Raw genomic sequence first — 23,571 nt, forward strand, 5'->3', positions numbered from 1 at the left:
GAAATTTGGGCAAAGAAATTTTATTATTTACGAGATTTACTCGACCATTTTATCAATTTTTTAAAAATCCAAGAGAAGAACTTAAATTCGTATAATTTACACAATTGTATTCTTAGGTATTCATTCACAGACTCAAAACATTGATAGAGATAGAATTCCGATTGTCAAACCATAAATCTTTTAGTATTCAAATCAAAAATTAACTTTAGTCATTCGTTCAAAAATCCTATTTATTAAATCATAGATCTCACTATCCAACTAAAACTCAACAAATGTATTTTCATAATCATATAACTCCTAGTGTTGATATTTTTGAAAGAGCTTCAAAAACTTCTGATGATAGTGAAAGTAGTTCAGATTATTGTAAAGATCATCCAAAAGATGATCAATGTGAAAAACCAGTTAGTGATAATAGTCTTACTATTGCATTATCAATTGTTTTACCAATTGTAGCTATATTATGTGTATTGGGATTTTTTGTTTATAAAAATTATCGTAAGAATAAAAAGGAAGAAATGGATAAAGATCCTGATTTTTATGAAAATGGTGATGGTACTGCATTACCTGATTTTAATATTAAACATTATAGTAAAGATGATGAAAATCCATTTCATAATAGAAATTCAGCAAGATATCCAATGGAACAAATTAATAAAGGTTATGTGAATTATAATATATCTGAAAGAAATAATGATAATTATAGTTTTAATAATTTTGGTAATAAAAGTCAAGATCCTTATTTAGATAGTTTTGTACTTCCTTATCAACATCAAACAGGTTCTAAATTATCTTTAGATGAATATGGTAAAAATTTAGGTGATTCTCAAGGTTATAGAGTTTCTACTAGTATCAGGACAAGATCAAATTCTGCAACATTAGACAATTTAATGAAATCAAATTCAAATATTAATTCAAGAAATCATTCAAGAACTCAATCAAAATCTCATTCAAGAAATCCAAGTTCTCAAATAAGTCCTATGAAAAAAGTTCAAGGTAAACAATATACTAATATACCGAATGAATCTGATCCTGATTTACAACATGCTGGAGCACCAGATGTATCTAATGTTGTTGAAGAAGATTTTGGATCAGATGATAGTGGAATAATATCACCAACAGGAGAGACTTCATATGGTGTAACTTATGAAAATGAATCGGATATGGCAATAAATAAAGCAATACCTCAAATTGTAATACATGATCAAGATGATGAAGATGAGAAAGTAAATGATAATGTCAATGATACTACTGAAGTTCATACAAGTTCAGATGAATCTCCATTTGATGAAGATGAAAAGATTCATCATACAAAGGACACTACTTTGGATACAGTGATCAAACATGATAAAAATCAACAACAACAACAACAAGAGCAAGAACAAAGAAGTTTAGGAGATGACGATGAAGATTTCGATTTCAATAATGATTCAAAACAATCTAAACCTATTAGTAAATCACCAAGAATGTCAGCTTTTAATTTATTGAAAAATGATTCAGATAATGAAGATGAAGACGAAGAATTGGATAATTTAACCCCACAACAACAAGAAGAAATCAAAAGAATGAAATCTGTATATAAAGTATATTTTGATAAAGATAATAATGAAAATGGTGAAGCATCAAGATCATTTGAGATTGATGAGAATTATCCATTACCTCAAAAGATTAATGATCAATTAGCAATAGATGCAAGTTATGATAAAGATAATAATGAAAATGGTGAAGCATCAAGATCATTTGAGATTGATGAGAATTATCCATTACCTCAAAAGATTAATGATCAATTAGCAATAGATGCAAGTTATGATAAAAGATATAGTAATACATCATCTGTTTATATCGATTCAGAAGAAGCCCAACAATATCAACAATACCAACAACAACAATATCAACAACAATTACAACAACAATATTATCATCAATTCAATCAACAATATCAACAAGAATATGGTTCTCCAGTTGATCCACAATTATATCAATATTATCAACAAGAACAATATGATTATTATCAAAGACAACAACAACAAAGAAGACCAAATCGTCCATTACCTCCTTTACAAAAATTACGTCATCCAGCTGATTTAAGAAAATCAACTCTTGAAACATATACTGATTTTACACCTCATCATAAAAATCAAACTGTAATGTCACCTCCAATAGGTAAACAACCATTTGTCCCTATTGAAAATGATGGAGTTTGGACATCACCAATCAATTCACCTACATTGCAATCACAAGCTTCTTTTCAAAATCAAAGTCCACAACTTTATCAACATTCTCAACAAGGAGATTATTTCCCTCATCAACAACAACCACAACAACATCAACATACTACAGTTCCATCAGCAACACAATTAGCAAGATCATCAGTAGTAATGTTGAACCCAGTAACAGAAATAACAAAAACTAGAAAATTTAAACCAGCTGGTTCATTACCTTCAAATCCAAATTCAAATCATTTATATAATTTTGGTCATAGTGATTTAAATGGTCCTGAAAATGATCTTTTACCTGGTAATAGAAAAAGTGATGTAAGGAGAATGATGAATACGAATTTTTAAAATTAAAGACATTTTGTGGGTAGTTATAGAGACAATGAAAATTGATAGCATTATTGAATTTGTTTTATTTAAAGGTTAGGTAGGTAGGTGTGTAATTATAAAAGTAATGAACTATAAGTTTATAGCATTAGAGAAATGTAGACATGTAGACATGTAAATTTATGAGGAATAGTTGTAGATTTAAAGACCACACGATATTTACAAGTCATGTGGTAGCTTTATTTTCCATTTTATAACCAACCAAAATGCACGAAAATATTATTTCTATGAAAATTCAATGTTAAAGAGAGAAGTTGAAAAATAGCGTTGAAACATCAAGAACCGAAGCAATTGGAACACATTACTACTTTTGAAGAACAACTAGTACTCAACTTGCATAACTTGCTAATAAAATAACTCACATATTGCATCAATCAGATCAATTGCATTTTTACAAAGAACAAAAACTTATCTGTAACCCAAATAATAAATCACATCAAAATACTAGCGTTTACCCATAAAACAAACACCTACCTACAATTGCACATAGATAAATATATTTAACTACAATGTCATCCACAACAACACAACAGCAAAAAGAAACCGCACAAAAAATCATACCAACTTCATCACAAAATTTATTAAATGATAAATGGGATGTAGTATTATCAAATACTTTAATTAAAACTGGATTAGGTTTTGGAGGTGGTGTATTAGCTTCTATATTGTTTTTTAGAAGAAGACAATGGCCAGTATGGTTGGGTATTGGATTTGGATTAGGAAGAGGGTATAGTGAAGGAGATGCTATTTTCAGATCAAATCATGGTTTAAGAACTGTGAAAGCTTAATGAAAAAAATGATAAAAAAATAATCTGATATGGACATTAATGGAGTGAAAAAGGGATAAAGGAAATGTAAAGTCATTATCATTAGGATTTTTGCAACTAACAACCTATCGACTTCACTCATATTTACCACATTTTGTTTATAGCTTTAAAAAGACATAATAGACTTACTTTTTTTAATTAAACGAAATAAAAGTTTTGAAAAAAATTTAGAGCAAAACTTGTAGTACGGTGAGATACTCTATCAACTTGTTTCTAAAAGCACTTTAAATGCATTTTGTTGTCGTATTTGAAAGTTGCAGCCAAATTATTATTGTTTAAGAAAAATAATTATTGAGTATAAGTTTATCATACTGCAAATTAATGGATAAATTGATCCCAAAGATAATCAAAGATGACATAGATTTATACAAAGTACTAGATTTATCAATCAATTCATCCACTGAGCGATTATTCATCACCTCACAAGAAATTCGTGATGCATACAAGAAGCAAGCATTAATACATCATCCAGATAAACAACAAAATCAAAACTCTGACAATAAATTTGAATTGATTTTAACAAGTTTTCAAATCTTATCAACTCCAGAATTAAAACAACAATATGATTCTTTAATTGATTTAAAGAATCAAAAACTTGCAAATTCATCAAAATTGAATGAATTGATTCTTAAATTTCAAAATGATTTATTATCAAATGAATCAAAAAATTTAAATGAAAGACAAAATAGATCAAAATTTCAAAATTTAGATCAATTAAGAGAAGATGGATTGAAAAGGAGGCGAATACATGAAACTTCAAAATTGGCTCATACAACTCATGATACAGTTACTACAACAGTACATAATTTACCATTATCGGATTTCGTTGATTTCAAAAATTACAAAATTCAAACTCCTGATTCATTCTCAGCAAGACTTAAGTATAAGTTTAAACCAAATTTAAACGTCTCTGAAGATATTTTGATTGAAATTATGTCATTATTTGGTCCGATTAAGAGCTTGGTCATAAATGATCACGATGATAGATATTCGTATGCTACTATTGAGTATTTGGATGAGAAGAGTTTGAACAATGCGATATCTTATGATTACTCATCTGCTTCAAAATGGGACGGCACTAGAGTTAGAAAGTTAGCAAGTCTATTGCGTTCTTGTGAAAAAATAGTCCACCAACAAGACCCACTACCGAGTGGAGATAAATCAATCAAATGGACAAATAACGATTACGTGAATGAGATTTTGAATACTTATTATGTCAATTCCGTATCTGACAAAAAGATTTGAGTTTTTGCTGGATCAATTTGTCTTTTAAAAAATTAATTAATATACGATCGCATATTTAACGAAATTGAAAAAAATTGCTCCAAAATCGAGGATCGAAGATATTCTACAGCTCTAACGCTTTGTTAAGATTTTATGCAATATCTATATTGAAATACTCAAATCATTTAGTCATCTCTCCACTTTACAAAGACTTCATCAGTTCTAAATCTTTGAGTACAAACGGTATCTTTCAATTCATTAGTATCTCCCATTCTATATTGTAATAGACCAGCATGTGCAATCATTATTCCATTATCAATACAAAATCTTTCATCAGTTGCAAAGATTTGTCCATTTTTACGATCTTCAATCATTAATTTCATCATTTCTTGTAATCTCTTATTTGAACCAACACCTCCAACAATTAAAACTTGATTACTATCTACATGTGCTAAAGCTCTTTCTGTGATTTCAACTAACATACTGAATAAAATTTCTTGTAGTGAAAAACAAAGATCTTCCGGAGTTATTAATTCACCCGTCTCTTCATCTATGACTAATTTGGATTTTTTACCATTAAATAAATCCTTCGCTATATTGTCAATATAAGCTAGTATTCCAGACATGGACAAGTCCATCCCCTTAACAGTATATGGTAAATTAACTAATTTTTTCCCCTTTTTAGCCAATTGTTCAATATTATAACCTGGTGCTGGCTCATTGGGGATTTTCAAAGTTCTTGCAAATCTATCAAGACAATTCCCTATTGCTATATCTAACGTTTCTCCAAATATTCTATATCTTTGTTTAGAATACGCTATAACTTGAGTGTTACCACCACTTACATATAACACTACAGGATTTAATGCACCTGTGATTTCTCTTCCCATTTCAATGTGCCCCACACAATGATTGACACCAACTAATGGTATAGACCATAGCTGAGCTAATGTTCTTGCTGCTATAACAACACTTTGTAATGGTGCTCCCATTCCTGGTCCTTGAGTAAAACAAATACAATCAATATCAGTTCCCTTTATTTTTGCAGTAGCTAATGCTCTTTTTATTACTCTAACAACCCAATTTCTATGATGCCTTGCCGTGTCTCTTGGTAAAAACCCTTCTCCTGGTGGAGTTATGTATGTGTCTCGTATATTTGATAAAACTTCTGCATGATTTGATGATGTTAATTCACCTTTTTTGTGTTTGATTACACCTACTCCTAATTTGTTTGCTGATCCTTCTAATCCTAATGCTATGTAATGGTATTTTCCAGGTTTCAAATTCCTATCTAGATCCACTGTCATTCTATTATATAATGCTGTTTGAAGGTGTTATATTAGATTGATCTCTCGAAATGAAAAATGAGATATTTTTGTTGCCTAATTGAGTATTTTGTGCGGCAATATTCTCTTGTATTTTTAAATCTGAAACATAAACAAAAAACATCGATTTAAACTACCTCACTAATTCAAGTTATATCACCCTTAACTTCCAAGATAAGAACAATATGACACTACTAGATGAACAATTGAAAAGGATAGAAGATGGAACGAAACTTTTAAACTCATATTATTTTCAAGATCAGGGAATGTTCACAAACTCAATTATTAATGAAACACCAACATCTTTTTTACAAGATTCTACGCCTGATGAAAGACAACTATATAGAGTAGTTCATAAAAATTTTCACATTAATCAAAATAAGAATTTAGGTAAATTTTACGACACGAACACGATTGGAGAAGATCCGATAATTGAAAGAATTGATGGAAAATCCATTTACAAAGAAATCTTACCAGGAGATGAAATACTAGATATAAATGATGATTATGAAAATGAATACGACAAACCAATGGTAAGAGTACCTGAGCTATATACAAATGACTTACATGAACAGAACAAGGGAAGTACATTCTTCACGATTAATTTTGGATCAGAAACTTTAGAAAATCAAATAAATGAATTAATTCAAACAATAAATGAATATCCAGATTTAATTTTAAATTATCAAAGTATAAAAGATAAATGTGAAATATTGAAAGAAAATTATTTGAATTCTGTGAATGAAATTGAGGAAATTGAAGATGAGATCGCTATAATACAAGATGCAATGAATGATTCAAGGTCTGACAGTCTCATTGATTTGCAAGAATTAATAAATGCTGAAGAAGAAGAAATCCATCGTTTAGAAAATGTATTGGAGAAAAGACAAGAAACAAGTTAGATGAAAGAGAGCTGGTCTCCCATTTAGTCAAGTCATAGAGGGTAATGTTGTTCACGAGCTCTATTTTTGAATAAAATAATAATACAGTTTATTAAATTTTTATTTATAGATTATGTAGAACACTAATTAAATGAATAATTAATGAAAAATATTATTATTAAATTTAAACAGAAGTTAAAATATCTGAATCACCAGCATCTAAGATAGATAAAGTACCAACTCTGAATAATTTACCACAAACAGTACCTAATTCATTGTTACCACCTTGGAAATAATAAACTCTAGTTTTTGATAACATAGCGTAATATTCTAATTCAGATTTTCTTAAGACTGGAGTATTAGCAGCAATAACAATTAATTTTGCTTTACCAGTTCTTAATGATTTAACAACTGACTTGTAACCTAAGGTGTATTTACCTGATTTAATGGTTAAAGCTAATTTTGAGTTGATGTTTTCTTGGTTTTTGTTTGATTTTGGGGCCTGAACAAATGAGTTAGTATGTGGAACTTGATTCAAACGTAACTTATAATGATAATCTATTGATTTATTTTCAAAAAGAAGGGAATAACTGTATTAGACTCTTGAAAATAACAACCTTTTACGAATTGTCACATACAGATCATAATCCAAATAACTTATTTGAAAACATCTCCCAACTCCAGATTTTAATTGATATATGTATCCCTCAACAAATCATCATTAACGTTGGTTATTAAATTATACGGACCATCTCTGTGTATTATATATATATTTCACTCCGGTCTTGGTGTAATGAAAGAAAAGGTTCAAAATATGAATGGTTTACAACTGAAAAATAATTTTGTCAGTAGAAAAGTGAGAGATGATAAAAAGTTCGTCACGTGTAAAATTTTAATGTTAGGGTTTAAAAAATATGTTTTCTCACTAACAAAGTATTATGACGAAAAAAATTAACCATACTAACAAAAATTACATTTTGAAAAGTTTGGAACTAGCCTTAATCAATCAATTAACCAAGTAAACTCAAGTATGTTTATTCGCCCATATACAATCCAGGCATAATCGAAGGACTCAAAGATAATGAGATCAGAGAATGGAGAGAATTTGTCACAAGCGTTATGGTGAAATTTAGGATCAATATATCATGGAATAATAGATTAAAAATTCATATACCCTAATCACATTGTCAATACAAAATACAATTAGGATTCCTGTTCCTCATGTCAAACCGCCGACTTATGTAATTTTTTTATTGGACATTTCCAATACGTATAATCGAATTTAAAGAACTTTGAGTTAAATGCCATAAATCGTATTATAATCCAACTCATGGAATGCAGGATTGTAAAGTTTATTAGTCGTTATTTATACTAACAATTTTGTTTTATAGAATGAAGATCGAAGTTGATTCCTTTTCAGGTTCTAAAATTTACCCAGGTAGAGGTACCTTATTTGTTAGAGGAGATTCAAAAATTTTCAGATTCCAATCATCAAAATCTGCCTCATTATTCCATCAAAGAAAAAACCCAAGAAGAATTTCATGGACTGTTTTATATAGAAGACATCACAAAAAAGGTATTTCAGAAGAAACTTCAAAAAAGAGAACCAGAAAGACCGTTAAACATCAAAGAGCTATTGTTGGTGCTTCATTAGAATTAATCAAAGAAAGAAGATCACAAAAACCATCTGATAGAAAAGCTGCTAGAGATTCTAAATTAGCTAAAGATAAAGAAAGTAAAAAAGCTGCTAAAGCTGCCAGAAAAGCTGAAAAAGCTAAAGCTGCTGCTTCAGGTGCTTCAGTTGTTTCAAAACAAGGTGCCAAAGGTTCATTCCAAAAAGTTAAAGCTACTTCTCGTTAAATAAGTTTAGGTTGATTTGGATATAGAGATTGGGAGTTGAAACTTATAATTTCATGTATGTGTTATATAATGATCAAAAAAAATACATAATATGTACAAAACGTTTAAAGAATTCATTAATATTTGTAGTATTTAACTTTCTAAAAATTATATTCTCCGAAAGTAAACTTTCCAGGTGATTCATTAAAACTTAAAATAGCTCTTGTATCATCATTGACTTTATAACCAAAATGAAATGATTCAGTGGTATGACCATATAACAATTGAATCCTGTTACTATCGAGATTGTTAATGAGTATGATGAATCCACAATAAAACTCAGAATCTAAGTTCAATATAAATTGATTTAACCTTACACCATAGTCAGACTCATTCATTTGTTGAATGGCACTAATTAATTGTACAGCTAGACTATGTTGAATTATTTGTTCCCCATTACCTGAACACATACAACTAATTTCTAAACTATCATTTACAAATTTTTTAAAACTAATGGAAGCTCCAATAATTCCAGCACAGCCAATACGGCCCGGTAGTTTTAAAAAATTTCCACCTGATGAAGCTGTGATGATGGTATCATTATCTTTTATTGATATTACACCAATTGTGTCCTGAGTTGGAATATTACTTTTGATAAATTCATGAGAATTTTTGTATGAATTATAGATCTCTCGATTTGGGCCATAATCTAAATTGGATGAGTCATTAATATTCATTAAAGATTTCAAACTGGTGGCATTTAAAGTAACAGGTTTCAATAGATCATTACCAAATTTGTCACTCGAGTAAATTTCGTCAATTTCATTAAAAATTCTAAACATTTCTTTAGTAGGACAATCAATGCTTAAGCCTGTTATTGAACCCATCCGTCCATTACTCTTGATAAAACTTGAATCTATCTCTATCATTCCCAAAATGTTCAAATTTGAGCCATATCCTGTATTAGTTAATGGACTTTTCTCCAATATATCAATTGTTTCTAACAAAGTCTTTTGACCTAGGGCATCTTTAATTAGTTTAGCATAACGTTTATTCTTCGATACTGAATGACATCCTGCTCCAATATGTAAAATTAAAACATCTTTCATATCATGATCGATAGTTTGAAAATTGTAACTTCATGAATACTTCTCATAAAACGGAAATAATATTGTCTGACTAGAATATGCGACTTAAAATTCTGAAACAATCAGCCAGATTTAAGTTGCAAAAAATTTAAAAACTAAAAAGGACTCAAAGTATCTTAAAAGCCCTGTACCAGATTTAGCATAACCTCGTTTTTTGCTTAGGTGAAAACAGATCTGGATGTAACTAGAATTAGATGTTAGTAGAGTTTGCCACATTTCTACCAAAGATGAGGAGAACAATCATTGATAACTAAATTGATCATATAAAATTATTCTAACATTAAAACAAATGCTAAATTACATTTTAAATAAATTGCCAACGCCACAACCACGACTCAAAAAATTCAACTTGCAAAGACCAACTGAAATAAAACCTTTAGAATCGTTTCCCACACTAGTTTATACTGAATCTTCCTTTGCAGCAACAACAGAATGGACCACTTGTGCAATGTTCTCAACTCCACAACCCAATTCCAGACTAAATGCATTTTTGGTGAACCCAATAGAAAGTATAACTCGTTACAAGAATAAGATTACCAAATTCATGAGACAAAATTCTATTAATTTTTTAGCTACAAGTGATAAATCAGAGTTAGTGGATCAGACATTTGATATAAAAGTATATGGTCTTCCATCAAGTTCTAAAATTCAAGGAACTAATATATAGCGGTTACATATGTGTATATTCAATGCTATAAAACAAAAAAAGAAAGAAAAAATATAAATGTAAATAATGCAATGTTTTGAACCCTCTTATTTTATCAAGTAGCTCCATTCTTTGAGTCTTTTCTTTCTTCAATCATGTTTTCAACAACATCATCAGAAGTATGTTGTAATACTCCAACAGCAACAGAATTAGATCTAAAAAATTGAGGTCTATTATTTTTAAATTTTTCAACTGAATTTATTATAATTTCTTCTTGATCATTATCTAGATGATGTGATGTTGGGAAAGGATGGTAAATGGGAGCTTTATTGTAATGATTGTTGAACTGGTAATTGAAAATATTCTCTCTTAAAAGTTGTTTAGAAGATTTGTTGTTTTTAATGGGTGGTTTTGATGATGCCTCAGTTCTGGTAATGGAAATGCTTTCCAAACTAGGTTCTGCTGCTGTTGGATTGTTTATGGTGATAGTCTCTTGACCCATTGTTGTCGTTGTGTTATTTGTTGTAGTTGTGGTTGTAGATCCTAAGTTAGATATAGCTCCATTCTTACTTGATGCTACTATCTTGGTCGCATTTGCCGTTCCATTTTGTGAGCGTTGAGCATCTAGCAAACCCAGTGGTACATCTTCAAATTCCGGAGACCCAGCATGAAAGATTATTGGTGTTACGTCATTGCCTCTTTGAACTGGACTTAACAAATAAGGTAAATGTGAATCATGAGATTTTGCTCTTTGTCCATATGACAAAAATGGTGGTCTTCCAGGAGGATTTATTTTAGAGTGGAAAGCTAATGTTAAATTTTCTTCATCTGAATCTTCATCTTCTTCATCTTCTTCTTCATCTTTACGTTCTTTAATATCTGGTGAATCTGACCCTGTTGAATATGATGAGTATGAATCAGAACTTGATTGTCTTGCTAATACTAAACCAGGTGCAATAACTGTGTCATCTTTTGGTTTCCTACTTTGCATTGAATCTCCTATATTGAAATTTTTTAATCTTTGCTCAAAATTGTTATTATTAGCACTTGAACTAGATTTCCTTCTGAAAACAATTTGATCTTGACTTGCAAATTCTTTATACTTTAAATTCAAATAATCATCGTTGATACTATCTAGTGATGCAAAACTTTCAGTTAAAGGTAATGACATGAATGATGTATCGATTGCATCATCAATATGATGTGTTGGTAGTAAATTACGTCCAGTATCTCCTTTAGGAGAAAATTCTGATTCATTGGATTTAGGATTAGCAGGATTCTTTATGTATTCTTCATTGATGAATTGAAAATTTGACTTAACTGCAGGAACGGGTATAGGAGTTGCAATAGTGGGTTCTTTTGGAGACAATGGTTGTGGTTGAGCTTGTAGTTGAAATTGATTAGACAGTTGTGGTTGATGAGATTTTTCATGTGATTGTGAGGTTTCATGAGATATCGAACCTTTGTTTGAATTGATTTGAGAAAATAAACTTGATCGTCTTCTTTTATCATCTTGTTGTTGAATGTCTTTGAATGTATCAACAATTGATTGATTTTTCAAATATAAATTACCACCGACATTTCTTTTAGTTTCAATTTGAGGTGCTTCTACAATTGGGATACCAGCTCCACTACCTCTTCTACTTGGTGTACCACTTTGAGAATCAATCATGTCATGTAACAAACTTTTCCCGTCTCTTGAACCAGCAAGAGAAAAAGAAGGTCTTTTTGGTGGAATTTGTGGATGGCTCGGATATTGTGAGGGTAATGATGGATTTTGTTGTTGCTGTAGTTGTGAAAATGATTGTGATTGTGATTGTGATTGTTGATGGGATAAATTTGATGGTGTATAATTCAATTCCGAACCATGTCTAGTAACAGTTGCTGTACTTAATGGAGAAATTGGTTGTTCAGATAAAATCATCGAATGATTATTTTCCAAATTATTTAATTTATTGCTTGAATTAAAATTCGAATAACTTGAAGAAGATTCATCACTTGATCCACTTTTAGAATGTTCCATTTGTAAAGAAGAAAATTTGCTTTTAATTTCCGAATCCTTGAAACCACCTGCTTTTATGGCTTTTACTAAACTTCGTTTAATTCTTGTTCCTACTCCAATTATTGCATCTTCAGCTTCATCTTTAAAAAGATCTTTATCATCTAATGTGAAATCTATGGGTTCTTCATTATTCATATCAAGAAGCTCATGTAATCCCTCGATATCATCTTCTAGATCCATTAAAGTGAAAGGATGTTCTTTTATTTCTTTTATGGTTATTCTTTTCGAACTATCCTTTTGTAGCATTTTCGATAATAAGTCTTTCGCTAATTCAAATTCTTCTTCTGAAACATTACCAGGTGAATTGAATGAATTAATGTCCTTTGGAAATTCAACTGGGTTTTTAACAATAACATTAAATAATTCATATTCTGAATCAGCATTAAATGGAACTTTACCAAATAACAAACAATATAAAGTTATACCTAAAGCCCAAATATCAATCTTATAGTTTATTTTAGGTTTCTCCTCAGCACCAATATGACATAATTCCGGTGCAAAAAATGCAGGGGTTCCAGCAGTTTTAGCTAAGTCCAACTCGCTTCCAGATAAATTATCCTCTTCATCAACTAATGACGATGCAAATGAGACTCCAAAATCACTTATTTTAACAACATTGTTTTCAGAGACTAATAAATTTGCAGGTTTTATATCTCTATGAATTATACCTACCGAGTGTAAATATTGTAATCCATTTAATACATCTCTGAATATTTTTCTTGAAGTTTTAAAAGTTAAATTAGGTGAATAAACATCTGATAGTAAACTTTCCTGATCATAAGCTTTAATATTACCGTGATCATTTTTACAACATGGTATGTTATCTGAATTATTGTAACTATTGTTACAATTGTCATGGTTTATGTCATTAGAATTTGAAGTTGAATTGGAGTTCGAAGTTGAATTTAAATTTTTCCATTTAATTTCTCCTCTACCCATATATTCCAAAACAAGATAAATTTTTGAAGAACTAAAATCATCTAATACTTCATATAATTTTACAATATTTTTATGATTTAATTTTTTCATTATTGCAATTTCTCTTTTTATTTTAGTTTCATAATCATTTTTAATAGGTGATGAAGAATCTCTTCTGAATTTTAATGATGGTCTATCTTTTTTATTCTTTCTATTAATCACTTTTATAGCAACTCTTCTTTTATTTATCAAATCTTGAGCTAATTTAACTTTACCATGTTCTCCTCTACCAATTTCTTTTATAATTTCATATGAATTTAAAATTTTTCTTTTTGTTAATGGATTATATTGAAAAATTAATGGACTTGGTGAATTATTATGAGTTTGTGATAGATCAGCTGAATTTCTTTGAGATGTTGATGTTGCCATCTTTTGTAACTCTTTTAAGAGAGAATTGATCTATGATAAATGATTATGGATGATCTTGATTGTTAAATGAAAAATTGAAACAAATTTATGAAGATGTTTTATACTATACTGACTGATGTATCTATTATGGTGTGTTGTACAAATTCCGATGAGTGATATCAAAGTAAATCAATCATATGATTATGTATGAATCTGATTGTAAGTTAGATAATGTATGTAATTTTGATAACAATCATAGATTGAAAAATGTTAGAAAATTAAAGATTTTATTAACAGATTTACAGTTAACAAAATTGAAATACCCAGCTGGTAGCTTTTGGGAAGCTAAAGTATAGTTGTTAATCACAACTTACCAACAAGTTACTACATAGCATCCTAATCATTGAGTGATGTAAAAGGTAAACCTGGAAAGAATTAAATATTGAAGCTACCCCACAATTGTTCATACTTTTGTCTTGGGTAAGGTTTCATAATCAAAAAAAAATTGTGAATAGAGATACATCAATAGAATGAAATCGATCTTGTTTAATCTTTTTCCCACTAATGTATTGCATAAATCCGTTGAAAAGATTATAAACAGAAACTTCATTAATACAGACATTTAGCAGTTTGAAGTTCATAGTATAAACTTTAGCAGTTGAATTACAAACAGTTTGGTTTGCACTCAAAGGAACTAAGATTTTTAATGATTGCTACAATGATTGCTTAGTCAATGTAGTCATTTATAGTTAAGAATTTTCAAGTCTTTCAACCAGTAGCTCTCTTTGGTACAACCCTCAACACTACTTCATTCATTTTGAAAGGCTGAATTGACTCCTGTTTTATCTTGAATTTAAAGTGCATTAATCAAACGTTTTTTGAAAGTCGTTGAAATCCTTAGAAAAGGCATTCTACCCAACACTTTCAAAATTTTGTACTTTCTAAAACTATCGAAACTAAATGTATGATTCTGCCCTGATTGACTTTTTAGCTGTCATTTGTTGATGAATAGTGTTTAAAGATGAGATGGTCTAGCCAATGAGTGATATTTTGCAGCAAAAATTAGCAAACTCCAATTTGCAGTAAACACAAACTTTTCACTTTTTTCAAATTTTACCGGTTCCTACTTGACAACAAAAGTCTAACTTAAATAGAGTGTTGTTATTGATATCTAGGACAATTCAAAAATCAAAAATCACAAACTTTAAATGACAAAACTCAAAATCGATAATCCCCCTTGTTATATGAAACATGTCTAACCCCTTAATTCAGAACAATAAAACATCCATGCCGCAATACTTATTATCTCATGTCTCTAATTACTTAGTACTTGTATTAAACACCTAAAATACCGACTAATATCGGATTTGCAGCTGTTGGAACAAAAGAGGATTTATAATCCCCACCTTTGAATGTTTGCCTTTCTACACCCCATGTATGTGAGAGAAATTTGGCTCTAAAACGTATAAGGAACAAAATAAATAAAGTAAAGTCATAATAATGCTTATTACAGTTGTAATAAAATCCTCTTTGAGCTGAAATGAAAAATCTCTATTATCTTGGTTTTTATCCGATCTAACATTCGCTTAATCTTACATCAACATTTGCTACCATGAGTGCTATTTTTGTTATGCTGCAAAATAATCAAATTATTCAATACAAAATTACATAATCTTTTTTACAACCAAAATTGCATATATTTTTTTTCACAACCAAAAGTTCAAGAACATTTCGAGACTCATTTCAATCATTAGACATAATGGAACATCCACAAATATACATTGATCTCAAAAACTATGGTCAAGATCAAGATCATATTACACATGATGAATTGACTATAATTGGTGAACATGCTCAACAAAATAAGAATTATAATAAGTATCAAAATAATATTGTTGAAACAATCGATATAGAAGATAAAAATCCAAGAACTATAAAATCAAATTTAGATAATGACTTAAATCAAACATATAATGAATTAAAAAGACTTTATGATGAAAATAACTTTATGCAAATTATGTTCTTATTACCTAAAATAGGTAAAATGAAATTAATACCACCTGTTTTCCATTTAATTATAGGTTGTTCAATGATTCATTATGGAAGAGTTTCTTCAGCTCTTAGAGAATTGGGATTTGCAATTTATATGGCACCAACTGAACAAAAAAGAAAAGATTTTTTAAAAGTATTAGCTTTTACTTTTGCTGATTTAAGAATGACTAATGATGCTTTATCTTGTATTGGTGAATATTTGGATTTATCAAGACAAAATTTAATTACACCAGATGATTTCGATAGGATGAAGAAAGATGTTATCGAATTGCATACTTTAGTTTTGGAAAGAATTGAACAATCAAAAATGAATAATCAGTATGTATATCTTATTGAAACAAACGAGAAAATGGTTGCAAAAAATTTATTAGGACTAATTACTAACAATTCTACCAATAGACAAATAAAAATTCAATCATTTGAAGATCAAATCATGAGTATCCCGCCAAACATTCAATCTGAAAGTAGTACTTTTTTAGGTAAATGTCGTTTGATTATTCAAAAAATAACTCAATCTGAAAAACTTCTACAACAATATCAACAAGATAAATTTTATCAAATAGTTAGAAATATCATTAATTCAATTTTTATATTTGGACCAACAGAAAGTTATCTACAATTGTTGAAAATGGAACCAAATTTGAACAAATTTTGTGAACGTTTAACTATTCAACCCAAGAGAAAAGTTTCAGTCTTTAGTAATAGCCATCCAAGCAGCTTAAATAATAATGGTATAACCACTCAAAACTTGCATATATTGATGGATCAAATTAAAATCATTAAAGGTTTTATATCAATGTTAAGACACGAATATAAAGATGCATATAATTATTTCAATGATTTTGAAATCAGTAATAATCAAAATAATGAAGATTCTTATAATAAAGTTATGTTTTTGAAATATATTTGTCAATCTAAATTACCTAGTCTTACAAGAAAAGAATATGAGTTGATTTATGAAAAGCTTGCAAAAATTCCAATTAATATAAGTTTAAAATATAAGACCATGGGAGAAATTGCTCAAAATATACATGATTATGAAATTAATACATCAAAGATTAAAAAATCATTATTAAAATCATCTTCAACTAATTTCCATGATTTAGCTTTAAAATGTTATTTATCAAGTGTTGCATTATTAGACGAAGATGATCTTTATATTGGAGAACATTATGATTTGATTTTAAATTTCTTAGTCAAATATGATCCAAATGATTTAAGAGTAATTTCATTCTTTTTTGAAGTTAGAAACTTGTTTGTTTTAATTTCAGATTATAATTATTTACATCAACCGGATTTAATTTGTGATTGGAGTGAAACTAAAACCAATCAAAAATTATTGCATTCTATTCAAAATTATTTGGAAAATAATCAATTTCTTGATGATAATGATGATGATGATGATATGTTGGGTAATGGTGTGACTAATAATCTGAAATCACATTTTAAACAATTTGATCCTATTAGCTATTGGATTAAAGAATATAAAAAATTTAAAGCAGAAAGTGATTTGAAAATTGAAATTATTTGTAAAATTGTTGGCTACCCTGATCCAAATTAAATAGTTGTGTAATTTTTTAGCTATCAAACATCAAGATCCTGCTCTTTATAATTGTTTCCTTCTCTGTGATAAGATTGGTTGAATAATTGGAACGAAGAAACAAATATCAATTTTATACAGTGTAGGAAAAGTTTATTGTGTAATCAAATCGATAGCTACTAAATACTATCACTATCATTCACCAATTTATGTACAATATATATGACAGACTAGAAACAAAAGATAAAGAGATATTTACAATATTATATATTGGTCAAATACCGCAATGGGGTCTAGATACTATAGCATACGGAGTCGAATGGGATGATCCAAGCAAGGGTAAAAATAATGGAGAATTGAATAATGTTAAATATTTCGAACCAAAGGTATTTAATGCTGGATCTTTCATCAAGTCTACAAACTCTAAGATTTCACATGGTAGAAAACTGTTTACTGAGGTAATCAAAGACAACTATTTGAGTGTTGAATATGAAGAGCAAAACTTGAAGATTGGGACTAAAGAAGTTGAAGAAGTTGGATTAGACAAAATCAACTTTAACACTTTTGAAAGTTTAACATTAGATCATGATCAAATTTATAAAGCTGGTGATGACATTGATCAATTTCAAGAAACATTTGAAAAAATGAAATACTTAGATTTATCTTCAAATTTATTCACTGATGTACATGAGGTTTTCAAGATTCTTAATATTTTTCCTAATTTGGAACATTTGGATCTCAATCATAATAGATTCAATCAAGGACTTAATGACAGTACGAAATTTAATTCAATTGTGAGCTTAAAGCTTGGATCTACTTTTTTATCTATCCAACAGATCAATCGACTAATTCTTAGCTTCCCAAGTTTACAAACACTCAATTTGTTAGGGAATTGTTTTAGAGATGAAGACATCACTAAATTAGAAACTCAACATTTGTCATTGTTAGACTTTTCCTACAATCAATTGACTTCAATCCCGGTTTTGAATCTATCTGCATTGAACTTATCACATAATCAAATCGCTGAAGTTAATCCCCAATCAATCATACTATATAATGCACTTGATTTAAGAAATAATAAATTAAGTAGTTGGGAGGAGATAGATAATCTAAGTACAACCACGCCAAATTTGGAAGAGCTAAGGATAAATCATAATCCTGTATTTGACAATATGTCAATTGATGATATGACAATGGAATTAATTGGTAGATTTAATGGTCTTACAAAATTGAATGGTGCCGTTTTATCAAAAAATGAAATTGAAGATGCTGAATTATATTTTATTTCAAAAGTTCAATCCAACTCAATTAAAATCAGGAATCAAAAAAGATGGAATCAGTTGCTTCTGAAGTATAATAAAATTGAAGAAGTTCATGTTTCCCCAAGCAGCAAACCTTGGATCAATTTGCAAATCAAATATCTAAATGAAGATGTATCAATCTTCTCATCAATGTTTTTAAAGTCAACATCCATTCAAAGGTTCAAAGGTTTGATCTCAAAGAAGTTGCAAGATTTATCAATACTTCAATTCAAAATTTTCTACTACATAAACGAAGGTACAAGTTATGCAAAGCAATTTGAGATAGAAAATTATCTCGGGACATTAGATGATTATTCATTACATGATAATCAAAACATCTATATATCATTAACTTAAAACATCTATATCAATCATTCCTCATGAGTCCATAATCCATCACCCAAATAATGTATCAATTCAATCCCAATACCTTTGTTTTTACTCTTTATATCATCAGTACTCATAACTAATTTTCCAATAGCTAATGCATTTTCTTTATTTTCTGCATAAACTGTAACTATTTTACCTTCTTCCCAATTTTCTTCCGGTAATTTAGCTCCTTTGGAAGTTAAACCAGGACACATAATATTTGCTCCACCTAGTACAAATTTAATAGCTCCTTTATCAACTTGAACTTTTGGAAATAATTCTGGAAATTTATGTACAGTTTTTAAAGTAGGTATTATATCAGTGAAATGTTGAAATAATATGATTTCTGAACCTTCTTGATCAGGTTCTTCATTGGATTCTGGATCCGTTGGTATTTCTGATTTGTTTACTGAATATAATTGAATCTTATCTTCACATTTTATTAATATAAGTTGAGATTTTTTGGGTATAATATTATCAATTGCATTCTCCAAATCTGGATATGTATTTACAAAATTTGATCTTAATCCTCTTTGAACTGAAGACTTTATATTCGAACGTGAATGGATGTCATCCTTTGAAAACTTTTTAAACATTGTGGAGAGTTTGAAGTTTGTATAAGAAGAAGTTAACTCAAGTCTTGCACTGATTATTCAAACGCAATAAAAAAAAATTGTACTTAAATTTTTCAACCAAATCGATCTAAAATTACGAAGCTTCATAGAGAGACGTGAAATGTAAAGATTTATAATTACAAATGACACCATCCAGCTAAATAGCCTTGGTGTCATCGCACTCAAAGGAAATCTTTAAATTCAATATTGCCTATTACTTAATTCAAATTAGATATTCAAAAAAGTATCCAGCTCAAGATTTAACAACAATACTGAAAGAACACTAAACCGAGCGAGGTACAAGGCTAATCTAACTTGATGATCCATACGATTTTTACATATTGGTAATGACAATCACTACTTCAACACCTAAAAATAAAAGTTTTGTTTATTGTATATCTGAAACTCATCGAACCAATTAGATTGATTGATGAATGCTTCCATGAAATGAAATATATCAATAATTAAAAAAAAGTTTCCAAAAATTCCCTTAATTTTCAACTCCAAAAGGATAAAGAAAATTAAGAAGCTGTCAGGTTTAAAGTTTTCAACCAGCAAAAACATGATCTCGGACTAATCCTCACTGAAACACGTAATGCCCCTGCATAAAGATGAGGAAAGGAAAGAAAAGGGAAAACAGAAAGAAAAAAAAATCAATTTGGTTGAGAATTATTTATATCATCAAAACAGAGAATGAACTCGAGTCCTGTATATAAGCTCTTCTATAATTAGTTGCAAAATTTCAAATATAATGGGCTATTACCTCATCTAAATCATCATCAAGATCATCTTCAATTTCTATAGCATCTTGTTTTGTATTGATGGGGACTGGTTTCTGCAATCCTAAACTTATATTCCTAATTTTTGACACATGCTTATCGGAGTGTTGCTTCAACTTCAGTAGAATATCTGAATTTTTAGGTCTTTTAATCCCAAGTGATTTGTTCTTGACTGTGAGTGGCGGTTCTTTACGTTTTGACTCATTATGCGATCCATGTTTTTCAATCAAATTATTTTTTGTTGGTAATTTTTCAATTTTCGGTTTTTTGATTTTGGGTTCCTCGTTGAGCGATGTATCAGTGGATGGTTGTTTGATTTTCTTTTTCTCTTCCAATTTGATAATAGATGGTTGCTTGATTTTCGTTTTTTCGTCTAATTTCTTATTTGGAGTTTCTATGACTTGTAAAATTTCCAAGTCATCATCACTAAATTCAAATGTGTCAGGTTGATGGCTCGAGCTATTGCTTTTCAAATCAGCATCAACATCATGAATAACTGATGTTTCTGGTGTGTTTTCACGTTTGATTTCATCTTCATCACCACTTGATTCAATGAGCTGACGCTTTTGAATTGGAAGATTCTTCGAATTGTCTGGAGGTATTGGTTTGCGAAAGCTATTTTCAACTGTAAGGTCAATATCACTATCAAAATCCAGAGATCCATCAAAAAGGTCATGGCCTCTAGCAGTTTTAGTAATGCTAGTGGAACTTTCGGGACTTGTTTTCTTCAACATGTCAGAAACATTTTCAATGTCAGTGGAGCTTTCCGGACTTGCTTTCTTCAACATATCTGAAACATTCTGAAAACCCGTTTCAACATTATCTGGCATGAAAAATCTCTTTTGACGTTTTTGTATTGGCTGTCGTTTATTTGATTTTTTAGGTGTACTTCCCAACATATATTGAGTTGCTATTCTAATAATTTCATCTTCATCGTCTTCTTGTTTCAATTCAATATTTTCTTCTGGTATTTCAATATATTTTTCAACAACTGCTGGTGAGAAATGATCTGGTATGATTCTATTTTGTTGACATAATGTTATTAAATCACCCTTCATTATATGACTTTGAATGTATTCATATCCTGCCATTGCTTTATCAAATTTAGATTCTTCATTACTGGAAAACAATAAAAGTACCTTACCATCTCTTTTACGACCAGTTCTACCCATTCGTTGTATGTTTTTAATTGGTGACGCAGTGGAGTCATAACAAATTATCAAATCAACTTCACCTATATCTAACCCTTCTTCTCCAATGGATGTTGCCACCAAAATATTATACTCACCTTTCTTAAATTTTTTAATAATTTCTTTTTGAAGTTTCTGATTCATACCACTAACTTGAGCATTCTCAGAACTAGTTCTTTCGGAAGTTCTTGATTCATCTTTGTCTTTCTTTTTCTTTGATCCCTTCTTTTTACCGTAATTTTCTTCATCAAACTTCTCTTTTTCTTTAGCTTGACCAATGAAAATGTGAGGTTTTAAATCTCCTCCAACTTTTTCAATACTCTTGACAACTTCTAATGCAGATTCACGATATTCTGTAAAAATAATAACTCTTGAAGTTGGATCTACTCGATCTTTGAAAAAATCTTCCAATTCTACCATTAAAGCTTCTATTTTAGGATGACTATAGGCACCGTTTGAAAGTATCTCATCTTTTCTTTCAAGAAGTTTTTCAATTGAATCGTTAAAGTAAAAGTCAGCACTTAGTTTGTTTTTTGATTTCTTTTTCTTCCATTTTGTAGTGAATTCAGAATGTTTCTCTGTAAAATAACTGAAAAATGAATTGACACCATATATGTTTAATCTTCTATAACATTGACCAACAACTCCAAGTAGCTGTAACATGAAATAATTTGCCCATTTAATCCCCTCAGGTATAGATTTATTCATTGTTAATTTTCTAGCTGCATCCATACATCTAAAATGATTGATTTTTGTAGGATCCTGTGTGTCGATTAATCCTTTCTCATTAGCTGTCTTCAAAACGGGTTCAATCGCGGAGGCCAAATAATCAATGCATTCTTTGATTTCTGGAGAAATTTCTAGTACACGTCTGCTTATCTTTTTCTTCTTCATATATTTGACTATATCAATACTTTCTTCAGTTCTAACTTCCACTTTTGATATCTTTAAGTTATCAATCACGTCTTGGACTCCTTCAACGTCAGCAGCAGGTGTTGCTGTTAACGCTAATGTCCTGAAAGAATCATTAAATCTTCTCAAAAAAGTTACCACATTATTGTACGAATAATTTCCTCTTGCTCGATGTGCTTCATCAATAACCAATAAAACAATTGATTTCGGATCAACAACTCCAGAAGCTAGATCGTTCTCAACAACTTGGGGTGTAGTGAAAAAAACTTGACGTGAATTCCATATTTCTTCTCTATTTTTCCTTGTTTTATCTAATAAAATTGCAACTTTTGAACTTGATATGCCTGTAATTGAACAACATGCCTTGATTTGTTGAGCTACTAACGGCTTAGTAGGTGCCATGAAAATAATCTTGGAATTTGGAAACCATCGTAGAAAATTTAACATTACTGTTGATGCTATAAATGTTTTACCTAAACCAGTAGGTAATGCAACTAATAAATTATCATAAAATGCTTTTCTTACTATATTGTATTGATAATCTCTAACTTCAAAATTTGTAGGATATATGTATGTTTTTAATTCATTGAAGTCCATTTCATGATGAGTAGGGATTGTGATTTTGGATACTGATGGAGAAGTTTTGGTAGTAGCGTGATTATCTTGTTGTTGTAAATACTTTTTCAAAGTCAAAGGTTTTGATGATTTTGTATTGTTAACTACCGCTTCAATTATTTTGTCATCATCCAGAAAGTCCCAACTTTCATCATTGATATCAGCCATAACACTACGGAAGATCTATGATTGAGATTGTTGAGATTGTTGTTTGTTGTAAGAATTAATGATTGTTCTTTAGAAATAGAGTTGAAAACAAACGCGCTTTTGCAATTTTGCAGCACAAATGATTTTGTGAGAGATTATAGTTTTCATAACTAT

At 29.6% G+C, this 23,571-nt stretch overlaps 13 protein-coding genes and 1 pseudogene across 14 annotated transcripts; 8 read left to right on the forward strand and 6 right to left on the reverse strand. All coding sequences in view use genetic code 12, as the record gives it.

Annotated features, from left to right (window-relative positions):
• Nucleotides 1–272: 272 nt before the first annotated feature.
• Nucleotides 273–2,561, forward strand: KGF55_003156 (uncharacterized protein; the record flags this gene model as incomplete). The annotated part of the gene is made up of 1 exon (XM_051757919.1): nt 273–2,561. One exon carries the CDS (start codon nt 273–275, stop codon nt 2,559–2,561), a length of 2,289 nt encoding a protein of 762 aa, XP_051613529.1.
• A 548-nt stretch (nt 2,562–3,109) lies between these two features.
• Nucleotides 3,110–3,388, forward strand: KGF55_003157 (uncharacterized protein; the record flags this gene model as incomplete). Its single annotated transcript, XM_051757921.1, has 1 exon — nt 3,110–3,388. One exon carries the CDS (start codon nt 3,110–3,112, stop codon nt 3,386–3,388), a length of 279 nt encoding a protein of 92 aa, XP_051613530.1.
• A 360-nt stretch (nt 3,389–3,748) lies between these two features.
• On the forward strand, nt 3,749–4,672 carry KGF55_003158 (U2-type spliceosomal complex subunit; the record flags this gene model as incomplete). Its single annotated transcript, XM_051757922.1, has 1 exon — nt 3,749–4,672. The coding sequence occupies one exon, from the start codon at nt 3,749–3,751 to the stop codon at nt 4,670–4,672; it is 924 nt and encodes a 307-aa protein (XP_051613531.1).
• Nucleotides 4,673–4,836: 164 nt separating this feature from the next.
• On the reverse strand, nt 4,837–5,958 carry KGF55_003159 (chromatin DNA-binding HSP70/DnaK family ATPase; the record flags this gene model as incomplete). The annotated part of the gene is made up of 1 exon (XM_051757923.1): nt 4,837–5,958. One exon carries the CDS (start codon nt 5,956–5,958, stop codon nt 4,837–4,839), a length of 1,122 nt encoding a protein of 373 aa, XP_051613532.1.
• Nucleotides 5,959–6,161: 203 nt separating this feature from the next.
• SPC34 (Spc34p) lies at nt 6,162–6,878 on the forward strand (the record flags this gene model as incomplete). Its single annotated transcript, XM_051757924.1, has 1 exon — nt 6,162–6,878. The coding sequence occupies one exon, from the start codon at nt 6,162–6,164 to the stop codon at nt 6,876–6,878; it is 717 nt and encodes a 238-aa protein (XP_051613533.1).
• A 163-nt stretch (nt 6,879–7,041) lies between these two features.
• RPL30 (60S ribosomal eL30 domain-containing protein) lies at nt 7,042–7,502 on the reverse strand (the record flags this gene model as incomplete). Its single annotated transcript, XM_051757925.1, has 2 exons — nt 7,042–7,415; nt 7,496–7,502. The coding sequence occupies 2 exons, from the start codon at nt 7,500–7,502 to the stop codon at nt 7,042–7,044; spliced, it is 381 nt and encodes a 126-aa protein (XP_051613534.1).
• A 436-nt stretch (nt 7,503–7,938) lies between these two features.
• On the forward strand, nt 7,939–8,717 carry KGF55_003162 (annotated as a pseudogene). The gene is made up of 2 exons: nt 7,939–7,979; nt 8,249–8,717. Coding segments are annotated over exons 1-2 (510 nt in total).
• A 140-nt stretch (nt 8,718–8,857) lies between these two features.
• On the reverse strand, nt 8,858–9,805 carry FGR10 (Fgr10p; the record flags this gene model as incomplete). The annotated part of the gene is made up of 1 exon (XM_051757926.1): nt 8,858–9,805. The coding sequence occupies one exon, from the start codon at nt 9,803–9,805 to the stop codon at nt 8,858–8,860; it is 948 nt and encodes a 315-aa protein (XP_051613535.1).
• Nucleotides 9,806–10,133: 328 nt separating this feature from the next.
• KGF55_003164 (uncharacterized protein) lies at nt 10,134–10,511 on the forward strand (the record flags this gene model as incomplete). Its single annotated transcript, XM_051757927.1, has 1 exon — nt 10,134–10,511. One exon carries the CDS (start codon nt 10,134–10,136, stop codon nt 10,509–10,511), a length of 378 nt encoding a protein of 125 aa, XP_051613536.1.
• Nucleotides 10,512–10,605: 94 nt separating this feature from the next.
• On the reverse strand, nt 10,606–13,899 carry KGF55_003165 (serine/threonine protein kinase; the record flags this gene model as incomplete). Its single annotated transcript, XM_051757928.1, has 1 exon — nt 10,606–13,899. One exon carries the CDS (start codon nt 13,897–13,899, stop codon nt 10,606–10,608), a length of 3,294 nt encoding a protein of 1,097 aa, XP_051613537.1.
• A 1,738-nt stretch (nt 13,900–15,637) lies between these two features.
• On the forward strand, nt 15,638–17,491 carry KGF55_003166 (uncharacterized protein; the record flags this gene model as incomplete). Its single annotated transcript, XM_051757929.1, has 2 exons — nt 15,638–16,248; nt 16,330–17,491. 2 exons carry the CDS (start codon nt 15,638–15,640, stop codon nt 17,489–17,491), a joined length of 1,773 nt encoding a protein of 590 aa, XP_051613538.1.
• A 188-nt stretch (nt 17,492–17,679) lies between these two features.
• On the forward strand, nt 17,680–19,128 carry KGF55_003167 (uncharacterized protein; the record flags this gene model as incomplete). Its single annotated transcript, XM_051757931.1, has 1 exon — nt 17,680–19,128. One exon carries the CDS (start codon nt 17,680–17,682, stop codon nt 19,126–19,128), a length of 1,449 nt encoding a protein of 482 aa, XP_051613539.1.
• A 14-nt stretch (nt 19,129–19,142) lies between these two features.
• On the reverse strand, nt 19,143–19,736 carry KGF55_003168 (translation machinery-associated protein 20; the record flags this gene model as incomplete). Its single annotated transcript, XM_051757932.1, has 1 exon — nt 19,143–19,736. One exon carries the CDS (start codon nt 19,734–19,736, stop codon nt 19,143–19,145), a length of 594 nt encoding a protein of 197 aa, XP_051613540.1.
• A 760-nt stretch (nt 19,737–20,496) lies between these two features.
• MPH1 (3'-5' DNA helicase) lies at nt 20,497–23,418 on the reverse strand (the record flags this gene model as incomplete). Its single annotated transcript, XM_051757933.1, has 1 exon — nt 20,497–23,418. The coding sequence occupies one exon, from the start codon at nt 23,416–23,418 to the stop codon at nt 20,497–20,499; it is 2,922 nt and encodes a 973-aa protein (XP_051613541.1).
• Nucleotides 23,419–23,571: the final 153 nt, after the last annotated feature.

This window comes from Candida pseudojiufengensis, assembly GCF_024610245.1.
Source record: "Candida pseudojiufengensis strain CBS 10847 chromosome Unknown scaffold1, whole genome shotgun sequence".
NCBI lineage: Eukaryota > Fungi > Ascomycota > Pichiomycetes > Serinales > Debaryomycetaceae > Lodderomyces > Lodderomyces pseudojiufengensis.